The 22,315-nt window shown below is 35.6% G+C and overlaps 4 protein-coding genes across 4 annotated transcripts; 2 read left to right on the top strand and 2 right to left on the bottom strand.

The window, feature by feature from the left end:
• Positions 1 to 415: 415 nt before the first annotated feature.
• On the top strand, positions 416 to 5,556 carry LOC137722907 (basic helix-loop-helix (bHLH) DNA-binding superfamily protein). Its single transcript, XM_068462026.2, has 6 exons — positions 416 to 1,028; positions 3,220 to 3,545; positions 3,633 to 3,764; positions 3,856 to 3,921; positions 4,578 to 4,646; positions 5,186 to 5,556. Exons 1-6 carry the CDS (start codon positions 596 to 598, stop codon positions 5,240 to 5,242), a joined length of 1,083 nt encoding a protein of 360 aa, XP_068318127.2. The 5' UTR covers positions 416 to 595; the 3' UTR covers positions 5,243 to 5,556.
• A 258-nt stretch (positions 5,557 to 5,814) lies between these two features.
• Positions 5,815 to 7,982, bottom strand: LOC137722579 (small ribosomal subunit protein uS7). The gene is made up of 5 exons (XM_068461616.2): positions 7,836 to 7,982; positions 7,200 to 7,302; positions 6,517 to 6,788; positions 6,192 to 6,395; positions 5,815 to 6,091 (listed from the first exon to the last, which is right to left on the bottom strand). Exons 2-5 carry the CDS (start codon positions 7,296 to 7,298, stop codon positions 6,037 to 6,039), a joined length of 630 nt encoding a protein of 209 aa, XP_068317717.1. The 5' UTR covers positions 7,299 to 7,302; positions 7,836 to 7,982; the 3' UTR covers positions 5,815 to 6,036.
• A 278-nt stretch (positions 7,983 to 8,260) lies between these two features.
• RABA5E (Rab GTPase-like A5A protein) lies at positions 8,261 to 12,082 on the top strand. Its single transcript, XM_068462571.2, has 2 exons — positions 8,261 to 8,946; positions 11,465 to 12,082. Exons 1-2 carry the CDS (start codon positions 8,607 to 8,609, stop codon positions 11,785 to 11,787), a joined length of 663 nt encoding a protein of 220 aa, XP_068318672.1. The 5' UTR covers positions 8,261 to 8,606; the 3' UTR covers positions 11,788 to 12,082.
• A 1,456-nt stretch (positions 12,083 to 13,538) lies between these two features.
• On the bottom strand, positions 13,539 to 17,614 carry LOC137721816 (pirin-like protein). Its single transcript, XM_068460826.2, has 6 exons — positions 17,349 to 17,614; positions 17,136 to 17,185; positions 16,977 to 17,044; positions 16,799 to 16,861; positions 16,477 to 16,580; positions 13,539 to 14,374 (listed from the first exon to the last, which is right to left on the bottom strand). The coding sequence occupies exons 1-6, from the start codon at positions 17,564 to 17,566 to the stop codon at positions 13,900 to 13,902; spliced, it is 978 nt and encodes a 325-aa protein (XP_068316927.2). The 5' UTR covers positions 17,567 to 17,614; the 3' UTR covers positions 13,539 to 13,899.
• Between the last annotated feature and the right edge of the window lie 4,701 nt (positions 17,615 to 22,315).

The following is a 22,315-nucleotide window of genomic DNA, read 5'->3' on the forward strand; positions in this document are numbered from 1 at the left end:
TGTAATCCCGATTTCCATACCGAAAGGTTCGGGATCGGTTCAATATGAATTCCAAAAATTTTGGGGTATTATCGGTTTGGAAATTTTTTGGTATAGGATAGAGATTTTTTTGGTTTGGTTTGAGATTTTTGAGAAAAATTTCCAACCCTATCGAAATCTCACTTATAAATAAAAAAAAAATACTAATAAAATATAATACTAAGTAGCAGAATGATTCTATCACCTCATTAATTACAACGAGACAAATTATTTAGTACCTAAATTTTAAAATTTAAACATATTTAACGATAATTAACAAGTATAAGTTACTTCATCACTTAAAAACAAAGGGCCAAACAAAAAGTTGGGCGCACGTGTAGTTTACCACTCTGACACTGTTTTCAGATTCGAAGGGTGACGTTAATCGGTTACCGTCACCTGCGGTTGATCTAAGCACCTTCTTAGACTTTTCCACAACTAGCCATCCTTCATCCCCTTCACTCCTTTCCTAAAAAGACCAACTTCCCTTCTCTCTCTCTCTCTCCTCTCTCTCTCTAAAATCTCAGAACACCAGAAGTGAGCTGCTGCTGCTGCCGCCGCCGTAGTATACATATAAATGTATCCCACAAACTCATCCCCCTCGCCTCAAAAGCCCATGGCCCCGAGACCAAGCACAACGGGCCTGACCCGCTACGGCTCCGCCCCAGGATCCCTCCTAAACTCAGCCGTGGACTCCGTCATGGGAGCCGCCGCCGACCGCGAATTCTCATCCCTCCGACCGCAGCACCTACGAGGCCACTACTTCTCCGGAGACGGTGGCGGCGACTCTCCCTCCTTCACTAGCTCCGAGTCCAGCTTCAAAGTCAACTCATCCAACGGCAGCCACAGGGACACCAGCACCACCAAGCCACTGCTCCGATCGCACGGTCTAAATGAGATTGGATCTTCCAACTCTTCTTCTTGTTCTTCGACATCGTCGGCGGCTCTGGTTCGCCAGCGAAGCTCTCCAGCTGGCTTCTTAAGCCATCTCACCGCCCCTGAGAGCAGTGGTACGCCCTTCCCACTTTTTCTTTCCTTTGTAAAATGACGGTACTATCCTTGGTGATTGAGGTTGGCGTGTTCGTGTGCGTAGGGTACTTTTGAGATTTCAACTGGTTCTGGGGGCCTTTGAATTGACGTTGACTGTTTAACTAATAGACAGAAATGCCCGTGGAGTTCGTTTAAATTACGAAAATAACATTGCTTAATCCTGATCCAATATATAACTTATTAATCAACCAATGGGAAAGGAGGGGATTTTCGGTATTTTATTCACCCGCACCAAAACCAACTGTCCAATCACGTGTAAGCATGGGTTGCTTACGTGTCTTTTTTATTATTTTAGGATGATAATTCGTCAACTTGCTATTGTTTTTCTTGTTTTCTTTGGTTGTTTGTTATCATTGCATGTGTTTTTATTTGTTTGTTATGATTTTAATTTGTGTAAGTTGTGTTTGTGACACTTTAAAAAATCATCGTGCACTCTAAACTTTATATATTTAGAAACGCCATGTGTTTGCTTTGCCTCTTCTCCAATCAATCATGTTTACAGCTGGATCTCGTTAAAAGGACAATGTATATTTTACAATGGCGAATTACCTGTCGTAATGTAAGTTATTTAATTAATATTTTTTTAGGTTAGCCATCTCCAAGGGAGTGCCAAATTCCAAACTTAGCCCTTTTTTCTCCAAAATCCATCAACAATGGAGGGCCAAAAAGATTCATGGGCCAATTCCTTAGGGGTTTGCTACATTTGGCCCCTTTGGTAGGAATGAACGACCCCTGTTCATGGCCCCCCATGAAGTCGAAAAGGGGTCTAGGACAACACATGGCAACAATCATGTGTTGTGGGTTGCATTTTTATGATGCACCTGCTTCTTTTTGTCAGCAATATGACGTGGTTGTTTAAATCCAAAGGCACAGATCAATTTATTTATTTATTTTTTAATTTTAGAGACATAAATCAGATTTTTAAACCAAAAATTATTCGTAATATTTGTCTTTACAGATAGATATTTCTGATATACATATTCTTTTAAAACAGTGTGATCCAAAAATTATATATAAATATGTATAAATAGTATAATTACTTTAAACAACATGTAGTAGATGATGTGTAAGTGTTGTACCGTAATATTTTTCCGATATACTAAAAAGTAAAAGAAATATTGAGAGAAATAAAATATAGCCTCCGCACCATTGGAGATGGAAAGTTATAGCTATGCACTATTTCTTAAAAAATTATATTTTTAGTGTGCTATTTAGAATTGGTGGCTAAATATAGCCAAAAGATTGGAGATGGCCTTAGATCTCATCTCACCCCTTGCAAGTTGTAACTCTTTGCCTATAGTTTTTAACTCCATTGACATTTTGTTTGGTGGGTTAGGCCAAAATTTAAAGTGTTAAGCAACCGAGGGTTAAAGTTTAGCTAAAAACCATCTATTAATTACAGCAATTGCCAGTCACACGAATACAAGGTTTTAGTGACTAATCTAGTACAACATGAGGAAAGTTACTAAAAAAAGATAAGCATGATCATACTAAAACGCTAATGTCTTAAATTGGCAACGGTGTAAATGAGATTACTACTCTAAGCTAGACTAACGGGAGGGGGGTTTGAACTCATGATGCGATGAGTTGAACTCCTATCTTATAATCGCATTTTCTAAGCGGAACATCTGTAGTTCTGATGAAGCCGAGGGAAAGGGGTAAACCCATAAAAGAAAAAAATATGATGCGGGTTCCATTTAGAATCGTTAGGTCTTTCAGTTTGCAAGTCTTAGTTACGATCACTTGCGTCACTGAGAGGCGTGATGACATTATGCAGAATTAGCATGGTTCTATACTCATTAATTTGCATGATTCTGGTACGATAGTTTCCACAATACACCTAGTCGCATTCATGGATTTTGTTACCGTGGATGGCACTATGTCGACTAATGGCACAAGGATTACTGTCTTTCGTGTGAATTCACGTGGCATTAGTCGACACGGTGCCAACGTCAGTGATAAATTATATGCCTCCTATATATCCTTTGAAGTCTCAATTATACAGTGTGACCATCGCAGTCTAGAATCGAACTTCCTATGGATATTAGTTCAACGCGTGTCATAGTCGTATTCTTCGTGGTCATGATTCATGATCAAGATGATGATTATCATCAAAGGTTTACAAATCATCTTTCATTATGACGTGAACAGGAGGATTCTCCGTTACAAGAGGAACTGGAAGCTATAGATCACAAGGGGGCAATAATGGTGGTCCCGGAGTAACAAGATTAAAGTCTCAGTTGAGCTTTAGTGGGCAAGATTCTCTTTCTCAAGTCTCTGAAGTAAGTCAAACTGCTGGTGAAGGTGTTAGCTCTAAGAACGGCCACCATAGTGCCATGCATTCTTATCCTGCCACTAGCTTCGGGATGGAATCCTGGGATAATACCAATTCAATTGTCTTTTCAGCTCCGCCAAGTAAACGAGCTAAAAATATGGATGTTGACATATTTGACTGCCTCAATACTTTAGAATCTCAGGTACCTTAAATTCATAATCCATTTCACGTGCTTGGTTCTTAGAGTTGCAATTTTTCATATTAATAGTTGTTTTGTTGTCCATTTCAGTTTAGCCTTCCCCAGACGTCGTTAGAAATGGCAACAGTAGAGAAGCTACTACACATTCCTGAAGATTCTGTTCCTTGCAAAATCCGTGCCAAGCGTGGCTGTGCAACTCATCCGAGAAGCATTGCAGAGAGGGTTACCAACTCATCCATGAAGCTTATGTTCTGTTATGTTGTTTATGTTTATTTAAATATGTCCTCCTGACTCGTAACTTTCGTTTATGCAGGAGAGAAGAACTAGAATAAGCGGGAAGTTAAAGAAACTACAAGACCTTGTTCCTAACATGGATAAGGTAGTAATCGATGTCTCTTTTAAACCTGTATTACTGAATGTTACTGAAAATATATATGGTCTTGACATTATTGATGCTGTAATGATATTATTGTGTATTTTCACTTTAATCCAAAGCGTTTTTAGTTAGCATATCTTTTCCATAAAATAACTTGTACAGATGCATAATGGGGGGAAAACCTACATAAAACCGTATACAAAGTCTCCTTAGTATTTATAACATCCTATCCCTTGATTACTTAAAAAACTATTTACATTTAGACCTCCTATCCTTGAAAACTCGCCGTCAGGTGACCACTTAAGAAAAAAAATTAGGTACAAACTCAATCAAACATAATATTCAAACTGGATAAATAAAACATAATCCCAAATAGGTATGGAAATCCTTTTATTTAACGTGAATCTTAAATCATCCTGTGGCGTTTAAACCTAAGATGGCTCCCATCGGAATTGCTATGCATGCCAAACATTATGCTTTAACATTTGATTTGATGCATGAACAACTCTGTTTAATTTTTTCGGATAGGAGACCCATGTATTCTCCAGCTTTCATGTTCATATGTACATTCTTGTATGAGCATTGACTACAAACTTTTACGATGCTCGATTATGAAACCTATAAACAAGCTATAAACACTTCTCCCAATTTCATTTCAGCAAACGAGCTATGCGGACATGTTGGATTTAGCCGTGCAACATATCAAAGGCCTTCAACATCAAATCCAGGTTTGTGAATTGTTAATTCGTAACTTCAGTACTTAATACTTTTCGTATTTGCAAACTTTTTACATACACGACAAGAATGTGCTTTGGTTTTTTCAAATGATAATAGGTCGATCTCAACAATAGGCTTGCTCCAGAACTGTTGCATGCACAGCTATTGTTCTTTTCTTTTTGTGTTACGATTGTGATTTACATACATTAAGTAACAATGTTTCGAGTCCGGAGTTTCAAAAGAATGTTTCTGATCATGCTTTCAGCTCTTAGTTCAGAAACCGTAAAACTATTGAAAATTTGAAAACCCCTTTCTATACTGTTATTTTGTTTCCTTTAAATTGTATCAAAAACTGTTTTATTAAGCTCTGCCGAATGAGGGTAATTAGTTGCTAGATTGCACCTTCCTATATAGATTGTCTAAAATTGAACAAAAAAGATGAATGACCATTTCTTGTTTAACTTTCACTGTTGAATGTCTACAACTATAACGATTTACTTCCTTCATTTCTTACTCAAATTTCGTTGTTATCCTTTTCCCCTATTCGCAGGATCTTCATAATGATCTCGAGCATTGCACTTGCGGCTGCAAACCAACCGCGAAATGATCCCAAATGATGATGAAGCACGCAATCGACCGGAGAGGTCCAAACTCTGAGGTTGTCAAAAGAAGGTAGGAGCAACCGAAGCTAGGCTAACTTTGTTGCATTACTTGCAGGTTAGACTTCATATTTATGAGTAGAGAACTTGATCGTTCAAACGTTGGGGACGGAAACTGTCCTTTCATGTTTTGCAGTGATTCAAAACTCCACGTGTTTATCGAAAGATTTTGTCTATACGATGAATCTACAGTGTTTCCTAACTCATCCAGAAATTGTCTTTGTTTCTTTCGTTGAATGAATATTGTGCATTTTGCAGTTCATTTATCAGTTTCTTGGTTTTCATGTTCTGTAAAATTTTGATGTTATGGGTGGGGTGCCGAAAACCGATTCCAATTGCGGATTTGTTGCCGCAACCGCTCAGATAGGGTAGAGTTTGTTTGGAAATGGTTTTAAAATGACTAAAAGTGATTTTAAAGAAAATGTTTTTTAGTTCCAAAAGCACTTAAAGTACTTCTTGCAAAAAACACTTCAAGTGGTTTTTAACGCTTCACTTGCCTTTTTACTAACGAGACTGGAAATTCAAGCACACAGAGAGATTTGATAACGTTAATGTCCCTGCTTGACAAGAGAAAAATGCTCTTCCCAAATTTAAACATAAAAGTCGGTCCTCTGGAAAAATTCAAACCATATCTAATACTCGAAACCAAAAATGGCGGAGACAAAAGAAAGAGTAATCCGGCATCTTCTAAACAAAACCCAGAAACCAATTTCCCCGTTGCATCACGGTTTCTTGCATCCCCTTAACGGTTGGCCTTTGCAACTCTTTCGATCTCATCCTTCTTCTTGATTGCATAACTGCGCAGAAAAACACCACCAATTGTCAGAATAGAAACGATAAAATCACGGGAAAGAAATGGAAACAGACTACATAACATAGAAGGAAAGAAACGAGTACCTGTTAGAGGAACCTTTGGCAGCGTTGATAAGTTCATCAGCCAAACATTCCGCAATAGTTTTGACGTTTCTGAAAGCCGACTCACGAGCACCAGTTGTGAGGAGATAGATAGCCTGATTCACACGTCTCAAAGGTGAGATATCCACAGCTTGACGCCTAACAACTCCAGCAGATCCAATACGGGTTGCATCTTCACGTGGACCACTGATCAGAAACAACAAGACATACAAATAAGACATACAATAGAAGAAAAAGAAAATTGCTTGATCAATTTAAGGAATTAACCAGGGGAAAACGATATTTAAACATATTCATGTCTATGTACCTGTTAACGACAGCATCAACAATAACTTGGACTGGGTTCAGATCAGTCAGCAAATGGATAATTTCCATTGCATGCCTAATAATCCTGACAGCCATGAGTTTCTTTCCATTGTTTCTTCCGTGCATCATGAGTGAGTTTGTAAGCCTCTCCACAATAGGGCACTGAGCTTTCCTGAATCGCTTCACCGAGTATCTCCCAGCAGTGTGAGGTACGTAAGTTGCATGCCTGGCAGGTACCACTCCAACATAGTCCGCCAGGGAAATGTCGCTGACCTATATATTGCAAATTATACATTATCATTTGAAGTATACACAGGAAGTAGATGTTGACAAATTAGTCCATACATTTGAAAATGTGAATGATAAATGTTATCAAGTTTTTTCGCACCAAAAGACGGCATATCAAATAAACCAAAGTCAAATTGAGACAGAACTGATCTCAATAGCCAGGTAACGAAGTACAAGATGTATGAAATTAACAAAAATATGTAGAAAACAATTATTTTATCTGTATAAATTTGATAACACATAAGCACATAAGAAATAAGATCGGCGTATTCAGGACAGCACCAAATACCTATCGTAGCTCTATGCATACACGATGAAGCATACGGTCTAGACAAACTATTTTACCGCGCTCAAAACAGTAGAAATCAAATAAATTATAGTATAAAATCCAGCAACCTGAACATCATCAAAGCTCCAGCGGTTGAACAGCTTCACGTCATAGTGAGGTTGCGTTGGTTCGACCACAGCAGGAGCAGCTACGGCGGCGGCAGCCATGATTCTGTATAAACACAATTGAAAAGCTACAAAATTTAGAGCATTATAGGGTTTAGTTCTGCAAGAACCAACACAAATATGTTACTAATGCCTAATAACTGCCATTAAAAATCAAGCTACAAAAATCTAAAAAAAAAATTCTGATGATCAAAATTGGAGATTATTTCACAATGCTCAAATGTTCTAATATTAAAATTAAGGACTGAGACCTAACACCAGATATTCCTACAAATCAAGTTATAAAATTGAGAAAAATATTAAATAAAATAGCAAAAAAAAAAAAATGAAATGAAAGGAGAAAAGGATACAAATTCTTAAATTTCTTAATTCGATTCACATACCCAACTAAAAATTCGAGCTTAATTCTTAAAAATAAAAAAAAAAATTAAAAAAAAAAAAAAAAAAAAAAAACCAACGACAACAAAACAATGAATTAAGAAGAAAACTATAAAATGTGTTTTCGACAGTAAGCAACAGGTGAGATGCGAAAGATAAGAAATCAATGGCGGGAAGCGGCGGAGAGCGGTGAACACTGACCAGGAGGATGGAGTTTCAGACGAGAGCGAGAGAGCTTGAACCGGAGACGAGGGAACGGCAGACGGGGGCCTTTTGGAGAAGGCGAGGAAGGGCTTCCTTAATCAGCTAGGGTTTGGGTTTTAGGTTGGGCTTGGGCCTCTTTGGTGTGGATTCAAAATTTTGAGTTAAGGGACATATAAGCAGTCATTTGAAAAATTTGTAAAATTCAAAAAAAAAAAGATAAAGATTTTTCGTATACCATAATTATTATTTAATTAATTAATTTTTTCTTAATTATTCGTTTATTAAATAATAAATGTAATTCAAATGACATGACTGTCTATATCAAACATCGTCTAAAATAATATAAAAATGTAGTACAAAAAATACCCATTTCTTAAACAGAATTTATTTTCTTTAAATATTTAATTGAAGGTGCCAAATCTATTCGTAAAACCGCAATAAAAGAATAAATTAGAAATATAATAAATAAAAAATAAAACAAGAAAAAAAAGATGCCCAAAAATCTATGACGAAGGCACTACTTGCGCAGTATGTCCGTCTGCCTCCTGCCAGCGCAATTACAACACCATCACTCCTCGCTCTCGCTCTCTCCCTCTCTCTCTCCTCCCCCTCTCTCTCTCCTCCAAAATCTTGACAGACGGCCATTTTTCTGTCAAAACTCGCTTCCTCCCTCCCACTCCTTCCGTTCTCGAACTGCGTGCTCAAATTTCTGTGCTGGATTAACAGAAAGAAGAAGCAAGCAAGAACCGGGGAGCAGGGGCGAGCGAGATGTCGTCTTCAGACGAGGAGGGGTCAGGGGAGGAGTATCTCTTCAAGATCGTTATAATCGGCGACTCGGCGGTGGGGAAATCGAACTTGCTGTCCCGCTATGCGCGGAACGAGTTCAATGCCCACTCCAAGGCAACCATAGGCGTGGAGTTTCAGACCCAGAGCATGGAAATCGACGGCAAAGAGGTCAAAGCTCAGATTTGGGACACTGCCGGACAGGAACGCTTCAGGGCCGTCACCTCTGCTTACTACCGCGGCGCCGTCGGAGCTCTCATTGTTTATGATATCACCCGCAAGACCACTTTCGAGAGTGTTGGCCGCTGGCTCGATGAGCTCAAGAGTAAGCTACTTACACCGTCTATTCAGACAAAGTTTTCTTCTTTTCTGCTTTTGCTTTTGGTTATGGTGTTTTCATCTTGAAGCGAAATTGCTAAAGTAATTGTGATAATTGTGGTTGTTGGATTTGTGGGTTGCGTTTGTTTTAGGTGAATGTGAGTTTTGATTGGATGTGATGGATATGGATTTAGATCTTATGTACTTATGATTAAGAATTCTCTGTTTGAAAACTTCATTCAGAAGAAAGCTAATTATTTTTTTCAAAATCTTTTGTTTTTTTAGGGTGGATGTGTAAATTGTTATAAAATTGAAAGAAAATTCTGCTTATATTGAGTTATTGACTAATATATGTAAACTTTTGAATACGTTCCGGTAGCCAATGACGTAAGTCTATTGTGTCAAATCGAGGAATGAGGATCCTCGACGGATCCTTTTTGTGAGGATCCCAGGATCCTCAAATTACATATGTTCATCGTACATCGTGCGGTAAAAAATCATTGTAATTTTTTTATTTAAAATTGAGTATAAACGATATCCGATAAAAACTGACTGCACGATATACGATGAACGGATGGATGTGATTGGAGGATCCTTGGGATCCTCACAAAGAGGATCCGGCAAGGATACTCATTGCAAATCTAGGCCTGAGGTGCGTCTATTGGGTAGTTGAGAGGATTCAGATAACTTGATGGTTTGGTTGTTTTGCGTGTAACACTTTGTGGTCAAATGTATGTAGTATGGCGTGTTAGCTTCTATACAGAGTATTAGTAACTAAGAAGGGGGTAATATAGGAATCTTTAAGTTTCTGAACAGCTAAAAGATTATATATATTCAAGAGGTTTTGGTTGAAGTTATGATCTAAGATGCATGAATCGCCGCTATAATCTACTGAGGAGGTGTTTGACAGATAATGATTGATTGTTTATAGTGTCTGAGATATGAGGGCCCAAGTGATACATGTTTGTTTGTTTGCTGAATCTAAGAGCTTTGGCCATCCAAATCTATTTGCGAGAGAGCAATCAATCAGTGTAAGGGGGTCCTTACAACTCCTCATTGGATTGTTTATGTGGGGGACATGCTTTCCTAGCCGACCATCTAGTTAACCGAGTGTTCTTGGTATTTAGTACCGCATGAAGTTTATGCCTTGTTAGTTTATCTTGTTATATGTTTGAAATTAGGCTAGCAACACTTGTGATCTCCACACTATTCTCCAAAAATTCATTCTTTAGGAGGTCCATATCCGTAGCTTAATTTTTCTCTGAAAAATTCAAAATGTATGATTAGTGTTTATTTACCAAAATTTTTACCTTTTCTAATAGTGAAATACAATGTCAATAGTTAGTCACTACTATTTTATTGTGCTTGTGATTGGATGTCAACTGTGGTTGTAATTATTTTGTTCTTGTAAGAAAAAATACAACACAATGAAATTTTTTTAATTACTTCTAAATAGTGAATACATTAGATGTTTAGCTTACACAATCCCAATCCTTTATTATTATTTTTTTTCCTATCATTTTTCCTTATGAATATTGATAGAGTCTATTGATGGTTTCTTGTGTTAGCAACTCCTCTTATGGGTTTTTTCTTGGTGTTACATCTTCATGATGGTAATGATCATGCTATTTATTTTGTTGCATTTATAAAAGTTCCTTCTTGCCATGATCACCAAGTTTGTTTAAGTTAGCATTCGTCACAAGTTGTCAGTAGGCCTTTTTCTTTTTTCTCCTCTGTATATTAACCTTGAGACTACAAAGTTGATAACATTGCACATTGTGTCCTAAAAACTTTGCCTAATCAGAATTGCATTCAGCTCAAAATACTCCCCGAATCACGATTCATTACACTAAAAGGAATGTCTCTTAAAAAATTTAGACAACAACGTCTAGAGAATACTAAATGCCTAAAAATCCAATTATATCATAAATGGACCAACCAAACAAACCACATAGGAGCAAAAGCGCTTAAAAACTTGACAATCAAGATTTTCTATCATAGAAGGAGAACGCATTGGCATGTCTCTGAAGCATGGACAAATCCATATCCTTTAGGGGACTATCTTGGATTGAATTTTCTTCCAAGAACTAAATTCCAAGAAGCTCGAGAAGTTGAAAAACAAAGTTATGGAAGAGTCTTGCTTAATGAGTTTGCAATCATCAGCTATATATATTGAAAGTGGTCTATTCTTTTCATGAAAATACCTGCCTTTGTGTAATATATTTATTTGTATCTCTCTATATCATATTAGCTACGAATGATCTTCTAAATTGAGTTTTCTTGTTAGCTCTCTCTTTCATGTCCCTTTTCATGACTAAAGCTAGCTTGGGATTGCATCGGATTCTGTATATTATTATTTCATTTGTCTTACTGAATGTATGTATAGAATGTATCCTTGTTATATTGTTTGAATTTAAGACTCAAGAACTCTTCGCTTATCTATGATTACTTTTGGTCGTCGTAACCTCCATTTCTTGCTTTACTACTAAGTTCTTATTTTTGAGCTTGATTAATCATTGGTGCAGCTCATTCCGATACAACTCTGGCAATGATGCTAGTGGGGAACAAATGTGATTTAGAGGATATTAGGGCTGTGAGTGTTGAGGATGGTAGAAGCCTTGCTGAAGCAGAGGGGTTATTCTTCATGGAGACATCTGCCCTGGACTCAACAAATGTTATAAAGGCTTTTGAGCTTGTGATTCAAGAAATATATAACAATGTCAGCCGGAAGGTCTTGAACTCGGATACGTACAAAGCAGAGTTATCTGTGAACAGGGTCAGCCTCGTTAATAATGGAGCAGACGGATCAAAGAAAACCCAGGGTTATTTTTCTTGCTGTTCCGGGTGATATGGTTTATATCTCCCAAAAGATCACAAAAACGTGTAGGACGAGCGCTCGAGGGCATTTCCAAGGTTGGTTATTGAATTTGGTTCGTTAATTGGTTTGTTTAGTATTCGGTACCTACTCAAAGGTTTCCGAACAAGTCGATATTATACAAGTAAATTCTTATCTTTGTAATTCATGTAAACAAGTTGAATTTGTACACTGGATGGGAACCATGTAACTTCTATAAAATGAAGACAGGCACCCCATTTCTTTTGTGTGATGTTATTTGTTCTAGTAAGCATATTATGTTCAGCAACTCGATGACTTTTATGTGATTCAAATTCAATGGTTGGATTTTAAAACATTCAACGATAGTTTAATTCAATTAACCAATAAATTTGAAATATAAACTTAAAATCAATAAACTAATGAGAGGACTATGTTTAGCCCTTTCGGTTGAAGATGATATATGAGTATGATCTGACACTGATTATTTAAAAATAATTTTTTTCATAACTATAAATCTAAATGAGATTATATTTAACCTTTTCGATGGGAGATGGTCCTATAAAACTCAAACTTCACTTCTACGTAGAAGCCATGTTACTGCACACGAGTGGCCAGCCAATTGTGTGAGGTGGTGATGTATGGTGACCTGGTTTGGTTGGCAGCTACATTATTTGAATGTCCCTGTTTGCCAGTTGTATGTGCTTTTTAAGTAGACCCAGGCACTTGTCTGTAAGCAACCATTCTGATCATGTGATGTTGACTTCATTGCAAATGGTTCCTTAGATGCAAGGAGCATTTCCTCCTTACTAATTAATTGAAGTTTGATGTGTGCGTATAAATTATATATTTTTTTCTTTTATCATGAGCTCGTTTGAAAATGCTTTTGATGAAATTGATTTTGGGTTCCAAGTGTTTTTTGGAATAAGCATTAGATATGTGCTTCTTGTAGAAAATACTAAAAGTACTTTTCCAAGACCCACTTGATTTTTATTAATAATTGATTATATTTTTACCAAAATCGCTTTCATTTATTTTAAAAACACTTTCAAACAAGTTCTAAGTCAATTCAATATATGTGATTGACTTCATCGACTAGAGGTACAAGTTGAGTTGGAAGACAACTGTTGTTGGCATTAGAACTCTTTGATTTTGATACGACCAGTTCAAAAATCAGGTGAAACTCCTTATCTGTAAGGATGCGAACAATGTTTGTTACTGTTTACGAACACTAATGGTAGACCAAATTGTGCAAAAGAAGAATTTTCTATTTATTTGAAGAATCAATGGCCGCAGATTCACACCTTAGATAGAGTAATGGGATGGGAGTTGGGTGCTTGCCTAACCTCAATTCCCAACTATGCCACTAAGTTGATATCCCAATGGTGGCATCACCCCAAAGATATTAGTTCTAGAACAAAATCAACCTTTGCTACAAAATATTCAACTCAATTGTGGGTGAGAAGTGGTTGGTCTGGCAATCACATAGTTGGTGGAGGATCAATTTGGGGTGTTAGAGATATGGTTGAGAACCCAACTCACAAGGTAAAAGCCAACCCTACCACACAACTATTTCCCACCACCATCAAACCCCAATAGAAAAAATACAAGGCAGTGTTATTCATGTACTTCATTTTACTTTATACATATTTTTTTCAGTTACAGTCGTCAGCTGGAATATGAATTGAAGAAGATCAAACGACAAAATTAACAGAAGATATGTAAGAAATAAAAAAAGTGTGTGAATAGAACTACCGAACATAATATAATCAAATTCAAAACATAATTACCACAAAATCTCATTACAAAAGAGGAAAAGAAAAAGAAACATCTTACTGAAAGAAAAGTAATGAAAAGACAAGTTGACCCATCATACATGAAGTGGGTAAACCAATATAAACTCAAGATTCTTCTAGAAGCTTTTGCCCAAATTCTGTAAAATCTTTTGTTTTATTTTCACTTCCTACTAGATTTGCTAATATGGATGGAATACATATGGAGATAATTGACTGATGATGAAGACAACTCCTTTACTTTTCTTCGTCGATTTATCCAATCTAATTGACGAAAATAAGAAAAGAAGTACAGGAGGAGAAAGACTGAGTGTGAAAATGAGTCATTTCCCACTCATTTAGATCTCCAATTCTTGGCCATTTCAAACCCATTCATGCCATAGTGATAGTCTTGAATAGTTTGGTAGATTTCCTCCTGTGTGTTCATCACAAAAGGGCCATGCGAAACCACTGGTTCATTTAAGGGTTGCCCTGCTGCCAACAGAAACCGCAACGGCTCCGATGACTTGTTGCACACGCTTAGACCGTCTCCCGGACCCAAAACCAAGACGTGATGAGCTGACGAATGAGTTGATCCAAACACCCCTTCTCCTTCGATTACGTACACAAATGAAGTCCAGGCTTCCGGTATGCAATGATGAAGTTGAGCTCTTGGTTTTAAGACGAAATCTAGAAACATTGCTGGTGTTCTGGTGTAAACTGGGGAGCTGACTCCCCATGCTTCTCCGGCGACAACTCGGACATCGACCCCGTCTTTCTCTGCCCTAGTTATGTCCTTGCTTAGGAGTTCTTGATATCTTGGCTCAATCCTGCAAGTAAGAATATTTTCATAGTGAATATAGAGAACTATAAAGTTTTTGAAAAATAATTTTGTAATTGCTCGCTGTAAATCAGAATAATTATAATTACTAGATGGAGCTCATATATTATGTATGTGTAAATATAAAAAATTTAAAAGAAAAAAAAACTATAATATGGAAGAGAGAGAAGTGGGAAGAAATGTTAGAGAGAGAGAGAGAGAGAGAGAGAGAGAATGTGGTTTATTTTAATTTGTAATTTTTTAAATTGGAGATATGTTTTGATGACATTTGAATGAGAGAAGAAGGAAACAAAAAAAAACTAAACTTATTTTTGTTGAAATTACTTTAATGTCCATGATTTTTCTTGTCTAATGTTTTATTTTAATTATGCATGAACGGTTACCTCAAAAAAAAAATGCATGACAGGGTATGATAATATTTTTGTTTATTTTTTGTTGACAAAGAGTATTCTATTAATAGGTGGTATAGATTCGGCTAACTTTTGTTAGAATGACATGCATATAGATATATCACGAATCTATAAAAATAATAATATAATATAAACAAGAATGTGTAAAAGATTAAAACAAAAATAACAGTAAAAAAATAGAAATGTGTAAAAAATTAAATTCTCGTACCAATTCCCCATGGCATGAAATAAAAAAATCCTAATTCCTTTGCTAAATATTTAGTTTTTTTTTTTTTTAAATTGTTGGTGGGATTCCAACGAGACCACATGTATGTATTTGAGGGATTTGAATTCTATCCAGATCCAAATTATGGAATTCTAAAGATACTCACATTTTAGTTATTCATTATGTATTATACGGTTAGAAATTATTTGATTTTTTTTATTTAAAATTAAACACAAATAACATCTGATGAAAACTGATCGTATAATGTACGATAAATGATTAAAATGTAAAAATTCTAATGATCCTCACAAAATAGATTCAAAGATAATCTTCTTCCGTATCTAAGCATTATAGGGTCAACTGTTTTTTGTAAAAAGTTAATTAAAAAAGGCTTTGGTGAGTCAGCCACACATATTCGGCACGATAACTTTATTAAGTAATGGTCAACTCATGCCTCTGTGAAATAATTTACAAAACAATTTTAGGAACTTTCGACACTAATATTCTATGAATAATTTGTCAGACTACAAAAAATCCAAATAGATAAATAAATAAAATTACCACATTCACATTGAGTCAATCAACTTTTTGTGCTTTTAATTTATAATAAAAGTGTTTTTTAAATTAATTAAAATCTCTTTTGATGAAAAATATTTTTGAAACCAGTTATTAGAACAAATTTAAGTGAAACTTGAAAATTATTTTAAGTATTTTCTGCAATAAACAAATATCTAGTGTTTCTTCTACAAAACATTTAATTTCACTAAAAGCCCCTTCAATTATTTAAAAAACGCTTTCAATCATTTTAAAAACACTTTCAAACGAGCTTAAAATTATTTATTGTTCCAAATCAAATTTTGTAAACTTAAGTTATTCATGTATATTACTCTAAATATCTATGATTTCAGTTTCAAACTATTTTTTATGAGATGAACTTGTCCTCGAAATGCTTGCGCAATGTTGTCGTTGGCATTTACGCCGGACATGCGCTACTTTCTAAGAGAACGATCATGCATGGCAACCTCTTCGGGCGGCCATGGCTGCTATTTATGTTTTTGTTTTTTGAAATGGTCCGGTCAAAAAAACTGTTAGTAGTTGGATGATTATATAAACAATTACGGGTAAGCAAAAAGGGACTAAAATGTAAGTATTGAAAATTATTTTATTTTTTTGACAAATTATCATGTTAAATTGTTAGTTTTTATAGGGTAAAGATCGGTGATGACTCAACTCACAACAGAGTGCATAGATATAAATACTAAATATTGACAACTGATTGATGCACAAAAATAAATTATGAGGCGGTGCTATACACACTTATTTTTACTTCTCACACACATATTATAATTTCCAATTGTGATCGAATAAATGGAAGAAGATCAATAAACATAAATTATCAAGAATCTGTGGGAGATAAAAGAGGTGTGTAAATAACCCTATCCCAAATTATGCAGTGGAATGAGAAAAAATACGTACATTTTGTCCTTCCGGGCTAAATTGATCCAAAGCTGCAAACCAGTGTTGGGTCCTTCTCCTTCAGGCATTTCTGAATGAACTATTCCCCTGCCTGCCGTCATCCACTGCCCCCAAAAAATCACACATCCAACAAAATGCTTAATACATGTCCAATCACAAACATTTCTGCTAACGTCGTCAAATTTATTCACCAAATAACGCCTCGATGTTTGACCATTTATTTTGACCGGGTAACAACAACAACGATATTGACACATAATTCGGTGAATATATATGTGAACAAATTTGACGACTCTAATATTATTAACAAATCGATAGATACCTGCACATCCCCAGTTCGGATTGTACCCCTGTGCCCTGCAAAGTCTTGGTGAGTGATTGCTCCCTGAAATCCAAACAAACCGAATCTTGTAACTTCAATTTCTTACTGCAATCTGAAATCCAGAATCCAAAAACATATAAATAAATAAAAAAATAAATAAAAGGAAAGAAGGTTGGACCTGTAACATGTATGTGACAGTCTCGAAACCTCTGTGTGCGTGGTCAGGAAATCCAGCAGGTGGGGACACTTCAACATCACAAAGCAAACAACAATGTCAGCACAGAATTCATAGCATCCATAAAAAAAAGGAATTAAAAAAAAAATGAAAAAACAGTACCTGAAAAGTGATCCAGCATCAGAAAAGGATCCAGGTTCCTCAACTCGCAGCTGAAATATAAAAATCCGCGAACAAATAAGAACCCAGTTTTCAAAAACTCAAGAACACAAGAACCCATGTAATGAAATCCCAAAAAAAGTGTAAAAATAAAAGATTCAAAAGCAAAAAAGGATGCAAAAAAATTGAAAAACGGGTAGAATTTGAGATGGTTACCTTCCAATGGCTCTCCTGACAACAGCACCATCGCCTTCGTGCTGGGTCTTGGCGAGGACCTTCTTGACGACCATTCTTGGGGAGGAAAAAGGAGGAAGGGATTGGTGATCGGAATCAGACATGGTGTTTCGGATGAAGGAAGGGAATGGGATTTTGAAGCGGTTGGTGGCTCTGCCGAATAATGAGGTGGTGTGTGGTGCTGAGGAAATAGCTTTCATGAGCGTTGCTTTTTATACGGAGAAGCCGAGAGCTGGATGCGTGTCTTTATAACTTCCGTGATATGATTGATTTAATATACACCGGCATTGAGGATGGTGGGACCGTGGGAGGCCGGGCAAACCAGCCGATTTAGAAATGTGAAAAGTCAAACATTAAAAAATGGAGAATTTTATTACGGAACACCAGCACGACGGGTAAGAATTTGTATCTAGACGATGAAATTTAGTTGAATGTTGTCGACCGTGTTGGTTATGTTGATTGTGTTACGTGCACATTTTAAGAATTTGTATCTAGACGATGAAATTGAGTTGAATGTTGTCGACCGTGTTGATTATGTTGATTGTGTTACGTGCACATTTTATGTGAGATATTTTATGTGTTACGTTTTTTTTGTTATCGTGATGATTTTTCTTTGTCATCAAAAGATGTTGTCATAAATAATTTCCTAAGTTTTTAAGTAAATAAGAATATTAACTATGCAATCAATTTTACTTTAATAGTTGAATTAATAACAGTATGGAATTATATAAGATATAAAAATGTATTTTATTTTAACACGTAAATTAGTAACAGTATGTAGCTATATAAGAGGGCATACATTAGGAAATTGAGTTTCTAAGACGTTTTTTTAACTTTTCTGTGAATAAGAATGGGGTTCTAGTTTTGGGTTGGCCGTGGGGATTTGGATCCTCTCCTGAGCCCAAGGAGAGGACCCTCTTTATCAAACAGTGTGGACCGTTAAATTTTTATTCAACAACTATAAGCATGGGATCTCTTTATAATTATATTAATTATAACCATTGGATAAAAATATAATAGCCCACACTGCTTCGTGAAAAAGATTCCCTCTTTAGGAGAGGATCCAAATCCGGCCGCGAGTGACTGACTGGGCCTGGCGTATATTAGGAAATTGAGGAGGTGTGGGGGAAACATAGAGTGGGACCCACTCAGCCTCCTTGGACCACTGATGATTGGTGATGTCAAGCCCTTGTCACCATGAGGTATGGAGGGTGGGGGTGTGTGAATGTGAGTATGGGTTTGGTTTGACCTTGACCTTGCAGCAAAATATCCCTCAATTTTAACTCGGATCTCGAAATTAAAAATTTGTGATAATTTATCTCTTAATTCATTAAAACGTGCAATTATATTCTTTTTAGTCAAATTCGTGAAAACTTTCGTCAAAATGAGTCATGTGCCACACACGTGAGGCTGAACAAAGAAGTAAATATGAAAAACCAAATGCAAAAACTTTGTAGCAAAAGTCGCTCGACTTTATCCTAATTGGAGCAATGGTCCATTAATTCTAACCCGATTGTAGCAATGGTCATTCCAACATCATTCATTTAATCAAAAGTTATGATAAAATTGACGAAAATGATCATAATTGCTCATTTTAATGAATTAAGGAACCAATAATTATAAATTTTTAGTTGAAGATCTATTATTCGAATTAAATTATAATTAAAAGACCATGGATATAATTTTCTGATCTTATATAAAATGTAGAATTCAAAGGGATTCGTCCAGTCGTCATCACCGCACAATCGTTTGGTCATCAATTTTCTTCAAAACCTTCCAACGAACTCACCGCAAATCTCTATCATCAATGCTTGATTTTCATCCCACCTTTTAAGAAAGTTTTAACGTATTTAATGGTAACATATCACAACTTTCAATCAATTCTTTAATGTGTTCCCATTGCATTTGCTATCCCATTGTCCATTTATGGACCGGATCCCTTTCTGTCCAATGGTTTATGGATGTGTTTGTGTGATGCATGCATTTCGCACTTGTCACTCCCTCACATCTGCTATTATGTGTCATATTTTTCAATTCATTGTGTTTAGTGTTCAAACGATGTCATCTTCTACAGTTTGGATTAACGTAGTAATATCGTTTGTACTACAAAATAATTAATTTAGTATCAAACATTGTCAAATTAAAATAATACAAGATGTTTATAATCAGCATTCAAAATCAAAGTACCAATATACATCTAAACTAAATAAATCCCAAAAGGAAAACAAATTAACATGGTTTCATAATAAATAGGAGCACATAATATGAATATGCCACTCAATTCCATTCGATTCCATTCATATATGTGCTCATTCCTTAAACTCTCACTATTACCAACCTCTCAAAAATAGCAAGGTTAGGACGTTTGGAAATGTTTTTTAAATGGCTGGAAGCGTTTTTTATGAAAATATTTTTGAAACGAATTTTTAGTAAAAATGCAAGTGAATTTTGAAAAAACACTTGAAGTGCTGCTTGCATAAAGCACTTTAAATGCTTTTAGAACCCAAAAACATTTTCTCTAAAAATGATTTTAGTTATTTTAAAAGTACATGTAAATGAGCCCTTAATGGGTAATTAGCAGGAATGATCAGTTTTTTACATTGGTGCAAAAATGATCAGTTTTTAGTAATGACGACATATTGATCAGACATTGATGACCCAATTGATAGGGATTTTACCACACACGCAAACGGGCTAAACACTCCTATATTACTTGCAAGAATAACAAGGTTATTGTAGTATAAACGAATCTCGCAAGGTCGTTCTCCACAAGAATTATTAAATAATTCAAAACAAACCAAATTCCAACTAATTATTGTAAAATAGAATTTTGAGATAATTGCTTTTTATGACCTAATTTAATAAAAACGAATTTAATTAATAAAAATAAAACAATCTGCAATACTAAAGTTGAAAGAAAAGGAAAAGTTTTGGAGAAATCAAATTAAGAAAGCACTAGGGTTCCACCATCACCTAACAATCCTATGAACTTTTACCAATTGCTTATGATCTACACATGCCACTTTGAAGGTTAGGTTTTCCTAATTTATATTCTACTTGGAACCTCTAACATAGAACGTATATCTAACATGCAACCCGTCCAGATGTTCGAATTAAATCTGAACATGAGAGACTCATTATGCTTTGTGAAAACCATTTGAAAAATCATGCAACCCTTAAGATGCGGTGTTCATCTTAAGTGAAATTACAATTATTAACCACATGAAGCCATCGTCAATTTTAGGGAACCTTCCGACCAAAATTGCATCAAATTACTTTTCTAAAGATCCTAATGATGATTAGGCATTAAGACAATTAGATAGTTTTAATCACGGTGATTAATAATTCAAAGTGTGCATGCAATCAATCATAAGCAATTAAATAAAAATTACATATTCATTCTAAGGCTCAAGGCTTCGCCCTAGCAAAAGGAATTAGTTACACATATTCATAATTGAAATCATAGAAAATATTATTAAGAATAAAAGGAATGAAAACACCTTAAAGTGAAAAATCACCTAGAACCCTAGCAATTCTCTCTGTCTCCAAAGTTGTATAAAAGAAAGCGTAGAAAAGACTAAGAACGGCCAAGCAATATATTTGCTAAGCCATCGCACAAACCCTAAATCATAGGTCGCTTATTCCAACTAGGAAACTAAATAATAATAAAATATCTTATAAAATAAAGCCCTAATTAAACTAGGAGAATCTGCTAAGTACTTGTCCAGCCACGTTTTAGCCTCAAATCTCCTCTAAATCTGATCCAAAATAGCTTGTTTTGAAGATCAGGACGTTTTGAACAAATTTCTAGAAGACCACGAACCCATCTGAGGACATCTTGGGCTCCAAAAACGTCATTCAAGCCCAAAACGTCACTATTCCAGCATTGCGCATTGCTCCTTTATTTTATTGCCAGAAAATCATCGCTTGGTAGAAAAATCTAATATTTTGACATGATCAAGCTAAGTGATTGATGATCGTCTTCAACTGGAATTACTCCAAAATTCGTCCATTTGACCATGTTTTGCTCCAAAAGAAGTTGAAAATCCTATATTAGAAATACAATTCAAAGTATAAAAATTCTTCCAAAATATTAACCAAAATATACTAAGAATAGGGTAAAACATATAATATGAACTTGACTCATCACCAATAATGACATAACAACCACACAACAATGATATAATAACGACATAATAAATACTAATCATTTCTTCAATCAAATGTCAAAAATAGATCATTCATGCTATTTGCCCTTTTTAAAGAGTGTGATAAAAAAAAATGTAACAATATGACAAAACATGTCTATTCCAGCTAGTTGCCCTTATTTTTTCTCAAGATGCCCAATGTAGTTTTTTGTACTCAAATTTAGGGGGTGAAAAGTAGTCTTTATTCAATTTTTTTTTGGCTCACCAAAATTGCAAGAGCAATCATTCCAACTATTTAGATAAATTTACTAGCATCTTAAAGTAAAACATAACATAGTTTGGCATCGACGATGCTACCTCTTTTCTAGTCGCCAATAAAAATTACCATGCCCATTCATTGACACAATCTTGAACATATCAAAATGACTTGCTCTGACATTCCGTTGCCGTTAACTCGTTTTAGACCGTGAGATTCATTCCGGAGCTTATGCAATATCACGGTCATTCTGACCAGCTCGACCCAGTGGTCAAAAATTCATGGTCCTATAATACCCTTCAATGCTAAACAATGAGTCTCTGTAGCTTGAAAAAAAATCAAAAATAGAAAATGTGTTACCATATGAGTTTGTAGGCTCAGGTAAACAGTCACCTTTATCGAAACCCCATGACCCATTGTACATTAGTATTTTACATGAAGCGTCACTCGTTGTCTGTCAACTGACAAGTAAAAAGTTCATTTCTTGCTTCTGTATAGGTTGAGATATTATTTTTTGGCAGTACTATTCACACGTTTGTTTTTAC

Source organism: Pyrus communis, chromosome 4 (genome assembly GCF_041283825.1).
Source record: "Pyrus communis isolate YQ-2024b chromosome 4, ASM4128382v1, whole genome shotgun sequence".
NCBI lineage: Eukaryota > Viridiplantae > Streptophyta > Magnoliopsida > Rosales > Rosaceae > Pyrus > Pyrus communis.